Source organism: Anastrepha ludens, chromosome 6 (genome assembly GCF_028408465.1).
Source record: "Anastrepha ludens isolate Willacy chromosome 6, idAnaLude1.1, whole genome shotgun sequence".
Taxonomy (NCBI): domain Eukaryota; kingdom Metazoa; phylum Arthropoda; class Insecta; order Diptera; family Tephritidae; genus Anastrepha; species Anastrepha ludens.
This window is the reverse complement of record NC_071502.1, coordinates 25,928,253-25,939,528: the sequence shown is the minus strand read 5'-3', so window position 1 is coordinate 25,939,528 and position 11,276 is coordinate 25,928,253. Positions and strand designations below refer to the sequence as shown.

Below are 11,276 nucleotides of genomic sequence, written 5' to 3'. Positions count from 1 at the left end.
GCAAAATACAAATATTGCCATTAACTCTACTTCAATAACAGCTGTTTACGGTTACGGCGTGACTAATCGACAAATACTGCAATGGTGCAAATAGAGCTATGGTTATGGTTTCGACTATGGCGTTATGGCCGCGGCACTACTAATTCACCTTAATAACTGATTAAATAGATCCACAATTGAGACACCTGTCATTATTGGCTTAATGAAATCATTCTAAACGGTGTAAGCTCTAAACGTTTAAAAATGTGTGCAACTGGCGCTTTTGTGCTCCTGGTGCTTCTATTTAGGCATTAAACTCTTTCTATCCCATCCCAAATCTGTTTTCCTTTTCGTCGCATGTTTTAAGAATCATCACTCCATTAATCACTCATTGTGCGCAGCAAAGCGAAATAGGAATAGGAGGTGCTCAGAATCTGAAAGTAATCGTAAAAGTCACAGAATTTGTATTAGCGTCGCAAAATTTCTTTACACTCGTAAATGATGCAAATGTGAAGCCAAATAAAGGTTTCGCCCGAAACTCTAAAGGTTTCTGAGCGCGTTTAATAATGAACATCAGATTGCGTTGAAGGCGCGGCGAGTGATCGTACCACGCGTGTACCTCATAGGCTGCTGTGGCCACTTCCATTGACTGCAAATTGGAAAAAGTGAGTAAATTTATTGCTTCAAACGCCACTCTGCGCACATCGTAGTAAGTCCTGTTGCCCATCGAGCACCAGTAGAAGAGCTGCATAAAAGCAGAGAACATATACATCTGGAACTTTAAGGCAACCATGGGCTGGTCTTGTGCCAAGAGAGCTTCAAAGGCTGTCAGGCAAATCATAAAAGTGCTTGCGCCCATTTGTGGGATGTAATTCCAATAGAAAACCTGATTGAGGCGGTTGATCAGTCTGAAATGAGTTATAGAATGCGAAAGATGAGAAAAAAAGGGCTTACCAGAAATAGTCAATAGGACATTTAGAATTTCCAGCATTATTGGGTAGAACGTGAAATACCAAAACAAAGTTAGGTTAGATATAACTGGCTGATCTTAATAGATATCAAGATCATAGACCACAAAGGTCCGTAGTGTTACCAGTGATAATGGAGTCGTGTTAAACTTAGTTCGTGATACATGGCTTGAGGAGTTTTAATAAACAGTTTAAACTTTGGTCAACGATATCCTTCAGAACTGAAAAGTATACTGATCCCAGGCTGTTGCAACGAGTTCTGTTTAGAGCAGAGCAGTGACAAAGGAGGTGTTATAACGTATCCCATTTTTCTCCCCATAAATTACACGCGTCGTTCTGAACCAAACCCATTTCAGCTGCGTGATACGGAGTGAAACAATGTCCCGTCAGTACTCTAACGAATATTTTCCGTCCTTCCTTGGGAGTGATAGAATAAAGTTGGTTGCTTTCACTGCATTACTTTGGCACTGTTGGGGGGGTCGAGGCTTCCTCTATGGACTACATTTCCAGAGTTAGTTCGTCGTCTAGTTTCGTCTTCAAATCTGGGAGTGAGGGATATATGTTCGACATACTCATCCCAGGCAAACGTGTACCTGCCTCAGCGAGCTCGACAACTCCCTCATTTCCCTCTATTCCCTTACTCCCTTTTGTGCCAAAACAAAGTTGGAACTCAATTCATAGTATTGACGTCCGACCAATTTGAAAAATAAAATTAAAACAAAAATACTTGCAAATTAGTTTCAGCATGGAAAAACAGTCAACGCATACAAAAGGCATAGGCAAGGTGGACTCAGTGCACAAGTAAGTTTATTTTTAAATAATTCTTTGCTTTGTCACTCTTTGTCACAGCTCTTTTTCGCTGTCGAAACGCTTTTCGCTAAATCTATTTTGGGAGCCATTGCAAGCTTATCGTTAAAGCGAAAGGCGCATTACCTAAACACAAGGAATGTAGCTGGAATGGGGCCAATGACCGTCAAGTCGTATGCACCTCTACTACTGAGCATTTCGCATACTACCCTGAGCAAACTTCCAAGAAACATCTCGGCTTTGAAGCTGAAGATAAACTTCCGTCCATTCACTTTATCCCCGCCTTTCATTTTAGGGTTAGAGCTCGATCTTTTTTTTTTTTTTGTTTTTGGCGGTGCGGTTGGGTTAAAAATGCCTTCGCACCATATAGTAACCGTCGCTATTACGTGTGTGGTGATTCCACTAAAAATATCCCCCCTCTTCTCTTGGAGTTTTCCCTCCATCCCGGGACTGCTTCCGCATTGCTTCGAGGTAGAGGGCCAAGACGGCGTCCTAAGAAAGACACTTACTTACTCACCCTGCGTCCAATGTCGCCTGTTTTGAGAAACCTATGCTCAATGCTCTTCAGCATGACTTTCCATTTCGCGCTTCTATTTTCGGATAATATCCTCTACAAAATTTGTGACGGCATTCCATTTTTCTTCGTCTATCATCATTTTGTCGATAATTTCTTCAGGTGTAAATACACCAATAGCTCGTTGCAGACCTGTTCTCTCTACGTTCCACCTCTCGCATATAAAAAGGTATGTTCCGCATCATCATACTCAGTATTTCCATATATGCAGTTTGGTTGGCTCACTTTACCCATTCGCCACAAATACTTGCGAAAGGACCCATGTTCGGACAAAAACTGTGTGAGGTAATAGTTAACCTCACCGTGCTTTCTTTCTACCCACTTTTTTAGATCGGGTATTAGTCTCGCTGTCCATCTACCATACCGTTCAGAGTTCCATCTTGCTTGCCAAAGTGTGAGCGTTTGGACTCTAATATCGGAGAAACGTAATACTGGGGTTCCTGTGTTTTTTGCCTCCCATCTCCGATTGCGCTCTTGTGCTAGAATATCTATAGGGATGGTTCCGCTGATAACTAACACCGCTGCTTCAGATACTGTTCTATATGACGAAACCACTCTGAGAGCGCAGGTGCGTTGCACAGATTGCAAAGTTTTCCGCCGGCATTGCACCCTTAGCGAATCTGCCCATATTTCGCATCCGTATAAGAGAATCGAGTTCGTCGTGTCCATTAAAAGTTTTCGCTTGTTCTGCGTTGGACCTCCAAGGTTTGCCATGAGCTTACTTAACATGCCACTTACTTTGGCAGCTCTTGTGGCAGCATGGTTTATATGCGCCCAGTAGGTTAGCCTTGTGTCTAATTGCACTCCTAGGTACTTGACCACTCTTTTTGTCGATAAAGTGGCATCGAGTACTTGTATGTCTACTTCTAATGGGATACGTCTGTTCGTTAGAAGGATTAGCTCTGTTTTCTCTGTGGCCAGCTTTAATAAATGGTCTTCTAGCCATGTCTGAACTCGAGCTTAAGCTCAAATTCATGGGACAAACTTACCAAATAACGTGGGAGATTTTCAGTCAACTCGTTGGTTTTCTCAGCAAACAAAATGCTAGCAGCTGAAGATCGGCAGCTCTGCACCTACTAAAGGGAGTTCTACTTTGATGAGATGATGAAAAGTCACTACCAACGATAGGGAAGGTTGCAGAGCCCCGCTTATTCAACGCTCATTGGCAGCGATAAGGTGGCAAACCTCAGTAATGGAAAAAATTTTATCAAAGGACATGCAACTGGGTGCAAGCGACTTTAACGCTTGATAGAGGTCTTTAGCCATATTCATGGAGGTATTCTTACTATATATCTGATGCTCTGACTAAGGTCGAAATCACTTCCATCTAAGCCATGCCATCATAGGCCTTGCTCGTCCACTTAACATCATTTGCGGTGAATGAATCTTCTTTTTTTATTTCCCTAAAATTACTTCAAAGCACAGCTGGATCAGTTAAGCTATCCATTATTTAACCGGAAGAAATCTTGGAGAGTATTTACTGATACCAAGTCTGCCAAGCGTTCGGAAAATTGCATTGTAGTTCATTTTATTCAAAATCAACACCGGCCCTTGAAATTTAACCACCCTTTATTAGATTTGTGTGGGGGTTGGACAAGCCCAAGCACTTAGTCAGAAAGGCCATTGCACTAAACTCGGTAAACACGATAGATACAGTATAGATGGTAAGGCAGAAAAAATTGTTGGAGGTCACCCTTCCGCAAATCTTTCGAATTCATTGATGAATTGACGAGATCCGGAAGAGTATGAACTTTACTCAGTACATTGCAACCCAACATCCTGAGTTTGGTTCTAGAAAACATCGGACGACTTCAGTGCAAATGCTCTGTCGTTCTGACGACAGGATATGAATATTGGGTCGTCAATGATTCCCATGGTTGTGCCCTGTGATTATACACACCAGTACTCTCAGGTCTCTCCTAGTAAGATTTAGGAGAAAAGTCTTGAGTTTCCTGTTTGGTTCTTTCACAAAGCATTTGGCTACTCTGCGGGAGCCCAACTCAGACCAACGTCTTCTATGAGCAGACCGCATGAAGTCGTCAATCCCTAGTTGAATCGATGGATAATTCACAGCTAGAAAGTGATATGCTTTTAGAGTCTCCAGTTTATCAGACAACTCGTTTCCTGTAAAACGCAATGTCTAGGCAGCCAAATAAGACAAATTTTGATGTGTCTTGAAACAATTGTTTTTGTTTTGTCTTACATTTACCGACTAATTTCGAAGAGCAGTATGGGTTAGCAAGAGCTTTTAGTGCAGTTTAACTGTCCCTACAAATTCCAATAATACTACCCCGTCACTTTTGTTCAAGAGGGCAAAGACTTCAAGACCTGTACCGTAGGAGAACTTAGCGTCTTCCTCTAAGTGACATCCTTCTTCTTCTTGAATGACCTAATAACCGCTTACGTGGTCTTGGCCGAGGTTAACAAAGCGCGCCAGTCGTTTCTCTTTTGTGCTAGCTGCTGACAGTTGGACACACCAAGCGGACCCAAGTCTTTCTCTACATGATCTTTCCAACGCAGAGGAGACCTTACTCTTCCTCTATTACCACCAGCTGGTACCGCATCGCATACTTCCAGAGCCGGAGCGTTTGTATCCATTCGGAGGACATGACCCAGCCAACGTAGCCACTGGATCTTTATTCACTGCGCTATGTCTATGTCGTCATAAAGCTCATACGGCTCATCGTTCCATCGTCTGCGTCACCAACGTGCAAAGGTCCAAAAATCTTGCGCAGGATCTTTCTCTCAAACACTCCAAGAAACCCCTCATCGAATATTGTCATCGTCCAAGTTTCTGCGCCATACGTTAGGACGGACATGATGAGAGCCTTAAGTAGCATCCAGATCCGGAAAATTACATACTTATGAAAGTACCGTTGTTACAACTCGTACAACACTCTCCACTTTCTCCTCGGTGCGCGCTGAAGCAAATGCTGTACTTTCTATGGAAAAATATTGTAAGGTATTTCTAGTTTATTTTCGAAGTAATTATTACCCAAATATGTAAATTTTGTTAAAAACATATGGAATTCTGAGTTTCTCTAAAAAAATGCTGTCAGAAGTTAAATCATGTGGAAAATCATGTGCCGTTGTAACCTCCACCAATCGAGGCTCGACTCACTTAATTTATAATTATAATTCTATACATAAAAAGCAAGACATTTTCTCTATCAAATACACATAAATACCATTAGCACTTACCCAATAATTTTCTGGTGAAATTCCACAGCTACTCTCAATTCACGCCACACAATCCTTTCCGATGTAGAGAAGCAATTGCCACCAGCATCAGCCCCCAAATATCGAATGTTCTCGCACAAAATACGCAAATTCAAGGTTATCTGATTGAAGCAATTGCCAGTTAGCGAATCCATGGCCACTATGGAAACCAACATGTAACAACAACAAAAACATTGAAAAGCATAAATGCACAGGAAAGCGATGGGATACTTCTCGGGCTTGTTTAGTCCAAAAGGGAATTTCGATCTGAAAGGCAATTCTTGGTGTGAAAAAAGTGGTTGTAAGCTCATAGCCGCTAAAAGTAGTAGGCTTAGAATGAGAAAACCATAGACCAAAAACATTTCACCGATGAAGAAGCTGCGCTGCCATTCGCGTATGCGTCGATTGCTACAGATATGCGTCGGAGCATGCACATATTTAGCATGGAGATTATCAAATTCCTCAACTATACTGACGATTTCCGCCTTTCTGAAGCGAAAGAGCATCATTTTGAAGAGAATCAAGTAAAGCTGAAATATAAAAATGTTAAATCAAGTTTAGCTTTATAACGCTTGAGATCCACATTTAACAGAGCTAATCAAGTGTGCATTACGCGATGTATTGGGAATCTTTGTCGAGACTAGTCACATCAGGATATAACAAATATTCCCTTGTGTAAACAAAGAGCTCAAGTTGCTTCACGAGACCCGGGTGGTACAGGTAAAAGGAAACTTGGAACACAATGGCAAGTGGAACTCTTACTAATTTCGAATGGATCTCGACTAAGGGGAGAAGCCTTACGGATATTTGAGGCTTACCCTCCTTTTACTTCAATTACAGTGAGCACAGTAACATAGCCAGGTACCTAAATCTACACAAAATTGAATTAGATATCTATAAAGTCTCACCGCAGAGGTCTAGAATTTATTTGGACTCGCCTAGTACAATTTATCAAAACTTGTCCATACTACATTAAAATTTTGTCTGTTAATCAAATTTTGTCCGAGAGCCAATTTCACTACCTAACTCACCTACGCAAATATCCCAGAAAGCTCACAGATCATGCAACTTGTGCTCTCTCTACTTGATTCATGAGCGACCACTACTATAATCCAGTTAGAAAAGCATTGGAAAATAGAAAAGCGGTGAGGCACTGCAATTCTGTTATAAAGGGTAATCAGATTGGACGTACATTCTCCAATAGGGTTTTTTTTTCAGATTACAAGTGACTACTGTCAAACCAAATGCATAATTTTTGTTTCAGTATTCATTGACATTTCATCATGAAAACTGACGCCTCAGCAAAATTCCCTTATTTGAACTGAGAAGCAACCCGAAGCCATTCAAGAACAGCCATTACATCCATTGAAAACAACCGTTTGGTGCGTTCTATGGGCTGAAGGAACCATGGGCCCATATTTCTACAACGACGAGGCTGACGCCAATATAGCATAGAATGGCGAACGCCATCGCGTCATCATTATAAACGATTTTCTGATGCTCGAAATTGAAGTCCGTGATCTACACAGAATTTGGTTCCAACAAGGCGGCACTGCTTGCCATACAGTCTGTGAAACAATGGACTTACTGCGTCGTCGTTTCGGTGAGAAATGTATCTCTCGTCGCGGACCGGTCGATTAGCCACCAAGATCGCGTGAATCACCTTTTTTCTTTTATTTGTGGGGGTATGTAAAGTCTAAATGCTTGGTGGAGAAACCAGCTTCGATTGCGGTATTGTAAGCCAACTAAAGTTGCTCACGAGATACCGACCGACCGACCGACCGAAGTCCTCCTTGAGCCATGCAAAGTTGGTGTTTATGGTTAGACGAATTACGGCGCAGTTGCAACCAACTATTGAAAGGAATTCTAAATGTCATGAATGCTCCTCTTGATTGGCGCGCTAACCACTTACGCGATTTTAGCTGTGGCACGTCTCAAGCCCAACGGACAACCAGATATCCTGGTTTGATTCGCCTTCTCACAAACGGATGTTCGTGAGCTTTCCAGAGGATACTTGGGCGAAGCTCGAAAAATAATAAAGATTGCCAAATCAATTTGGTTAATTTCAATTTAAAATCCGGTATTTCTAAATAGATCACTCTTTACAAATTTCTCTTGCCTAATGGTCTAATTAGTTGGTGCAAACTATTCTAATTTAGCGTTTTTTGATCACCCCACAGCTTCTATGTTATAAAACCAAAATTCGTACCTTTTATACGATTCAAGTGACGGAGCCTAGAAGCCTTTTGGGCTAATTAAAGAGTTTTGTTTTTTAATTAAGAGTCGAATGGATTTGTGGGTGACTACCATGGATGAATTGATCCCGCCGATCCTGTGCGCTGTGATCATTCTATAGAAATGGCTCACCGCAGAACACATCTTGGAAAAAACTTTCTCATAAAAGCTGTCTGGATTTTAGAGTTTATATAAAATTGCACTTAGTGCTCATGCAGGATAGAGATAGAGAGACCTACCCCAGGCAGGGGTAGGTGCACTAAGACCTAACAACATTTATAACCAAAGGATCGAAAATTGCAGGGCTTATGGAACTCCCAAATTCATACACAATACTGCAGTGCAATTGCGTGACCACCCATTGCTCATAGCGCGTTTGCTCAACTGAACAAGATATGGAATTCTACATCGATTTCCGTATTTTCCACTCAAACATAAAATCGGTAATTTTGTATGAGACCTAGCTCAAGACAGACTTACTCTGAAATAAGTTGCAAGTTTTTGTCAACAAATATTTGAGACGTTTATTGCGGATTCCGTGGCCCAGAACAATCAACAACAGAGAGTTTTTGGGTGAATTGTAAGCAGTTACCCATGCAGACTGAAATAAAGAAATATGCGGGAAGAAATATGCAGGCAAGCACTTGATTGGAACCCGCAAGGCAGTAGAAAAACAGGACGCCCTAGCTGCACTTGGAAGAGAGCTCTCGAAAAAGAACTTAAGGCTGCAGGGAAATCTTTCAGAATCGTTTTAGAAGTCAAAGTCATCGCAGAGCATCGTGACTGTTGGAAGCGTTTTGTAGAGGCACTATGTGCCATCAGGAGGACAGGAGTTAAACTAATTGCGGGGTCCTATAACTCCTGCGCTAAAGATATTTTATGACTTAGGAAGACAGGTACTCCATACACTCAATCTGGCTCAGAAATCTGGTAAAAAAAAATTGCTCGAAGCTTGCTTATGGTAGAACCAGTGCGGGTGCATTTGCGCAGCCTTATTTGCACTACAGTTCCCCTTCATAGCATCTAAGTTCGTTAGTTATTACATGGGTAGCCGGTGTACATCAAAACACCCCTTGCGGACACACCAAGGACCACTTAAGAAATCGTTTAACGACTGGGAAGTCAAAAGTTCATGTGATGCTGGATGAAAGGTTCAGTACAAAGGCAGGCAAAACAATACATTTAATATTTTCTTCGAGCAGAGTAAAGTGGATTCCGAAATCTGGATAGAGAGGAATTCGAACTCTCACTAGATACTATACAGAGCACTGCAGTCTGCATTACCATTACAGAAAACTAAGAGAGCCAGAGACTAGCGTCAGCCAATCATTTGTTCGGACTGGACGATGAAATGTCAGAGAGGTGCTTTGTTAGCAAGGCGAAGACTCGTGAGGTGGCTCAAAATCCATTGCTGATGTGGAACAATAAGAATGAAAAAGTGCTCAAATTCGGTAGAAGCCTCCAAATAAAGGCTCGCCGTCAAGCACAATAGACCACATCACAGGGCGCTGTACACTATGGCACAATAAAAACTAACTGACTTGTGAAATAATACAATGGGAAAAGTGTAATGCTTCTCCCGTGGCTCCGTCTACCTCCTATAAATAAAACCTCGATAAATAAAAACTTATAGCAAAGTGTTCTACCTTCGGACACTGGTCTTCATCTTTTGGTCCAGTTCCCACAATAATTGTTTCTGCACCATAAAAGTATTCACACTAAATCATGGACTTCATCACTGTCCACTCACTCCAATGAAGCAATCAAACCTCAACTGCTAACGCATAGAAATGGTGTAAATGGAGTCATTGAGTAATTACTTACTAAGTGTCCTGTCATCCATACTTACACCCAGAGCGACCACCAAGTCTTCGCCCAATAGCACAAAGTCGGCGCTCGCCTCATAAAGATCACAAGTTATGGTCGCCACAAAGACAGCGAAAAGCGTCATAATTAGCATATTATACGCATAGTAAAGCGGTTGTTCCGCAGTGCGCGGTGCTGGCCAAAGCCCAAGTAGCCTAGAACGAAATTCGAAAAGAAACCAAAAAACAACAAAAAAAAAACACAAAGAGCAGTACGCAATAATTGAGCATATTTCATTAGTTGTCACTCTGTAGCTCACTGCGTCGCTTCCCCCTTACCGAATATAGGCGCGAACATAGTACAGGCAAGTGTGCATTGGATGGTCTGCATCACCACCGCTCCGCCACATCGCTTTCAACACCCGGAATGGCGCCAAAATGGTTTGTACTACGCTTGCGGTGTCTTTTAGTTGAAAATTATGGTTGGAAATGGTGTTACTGGTGGTTACTTCCTCAGAGATCAGGATCATCGTGACTACGCTTGCGGCTGTTATCAGCAGTTAATAAAACACTTCGCGGTGGTCAGACGATGCCGAATGGCTAATTGGGCGATACAATACAACGGTTTGAATGAAGCTTTGGTGACTAGGCACGATGAACGAATATACTCGCAAACACGGCGAACCTGTTGGTCTCCTAGGCGCTTGGCCATTCCAATATGCATCTTCGCTTTTTATACCGCATTCTAATGGAACCATTTCGTTGGCATTTGCCTTGCGTAATTTCCTGTGGTAACGACCATAAATTAGCATAAATATTTTGCCGCATGCCGCACGCCGTATGCCACACGTCTCAATTAGTCTTGATGCACACCTGCAGTTTCAGCGCGGAATTTCTAATGAGAATGGGAGGTGACCGCCATGTGGCTGATGGCAAGATTTGACAGCGGCAGAGTATAAAAATTTTCCGTAGGAGTTGGAAATAAATAATGGCGAAATATAACTGATGAGGACTACATTTGGGATTTAGTTTTTTAAGTAGGCGCTTCATGGTTTTTATTTTTGTTTTTTATTGCATATTGAGATGTAATATTTATTTTGTGATGAAGCGAAAAAGTTCAAATCGCGTGCAAAGTTGCTAAATAAAATTAACTGGGTACATAAATTTTGAGTATTAAACTTAGTATGAAATTGTAAACGAAATGTGGCAATACCAATACTAAAGGGTGATCAATTTAGAGGTGACGGATTTTAAATTGAAATAAAACAAAAATTCAAATTGATTGGTTAGGTTAGGTTGACCTGGCTGGCTGAAAGCCATCACATAGACCTATTGTTCCTTAGTGGACAATCTTTATTATTTTTGTGTAAGATCAAGGGGGATAGTTCTAGAAGTAGAAGACCACTCAAGTGGGGAAAGTAGTTAATTGCCATTCACTTGGGAGTAACCAGGACGATTCTTCTGCATACAATCCAAGCAGCTCACAACTTCCGGGCTTCACCCAAGTATCCTCGGGATAGCTCCCGAACATTCCTTTGTGAGAAGACGAATCATCCCAGGATATTTGGTTGTACGCTTGGTTTGGAGCCGGCACGACCAAAATTGTGTAATCGGTTAGCGCGCCAATCAAGAAAAAGAAGAACCATTCATGACATTTATAAACCCTTTCAAATGCGCCGTAATTCGACC

General features: G+C 41.8%; 1 protein-coding gene across 1 annotated transcript; it reads right to left on the bottom strand.

Moving 5' to 3' along the window:
* Positions 1–203: 203 nt before the first annotated feature.
* Positions 204–10,266, bottom strand: LOC128867746 (odorant receptor 47b). Its single transcript, XM_054109205.1, has 6 exons — positions 9,927–10,266; positions 9,632–9,803; positions 5,530–6,077; positions 683–887; positions 470–628; positions 204–413 (listed from the first exon to the last, which is right to left on the bottom strand). Exons 1-6 carry the CDS (start codon positions 10,115–10,117, stop codon positions 360–362), a joined length of 1,329 nt encoding a protein of 442 aa, XP_053965180.1. The 5' UTR covers positions 10,118–10,266; the 3' UTR covers positions 204–359.
* Positions 10,267–11,276: the final 1,010 nt, after the last annotated feature.

Bases quoted from the DNA above. Each gene is read 5' to 3' on its own strand.
- LOC128867746 (XM_054109205.1), bottom strand. From the start codon at position 10,117: ATGATCCTGATCTCTGAGGAAGTAACCACCAGTAACACCATTTCCAAC. The intron at 888-5,529 runs GTAAGTGCTAAT...AACTCATTTCAG, and splicing joins TTTCACCAGAAAATTATTGG to ACTGATCAACCGCCTCAATC. The intron at 414-469 runs GTAAAGAAATTT...GATTACTTTCAG, and splicing joins CATTTGCATCATTTACGAGT to ATTCTGAGCACCTCCTATTC.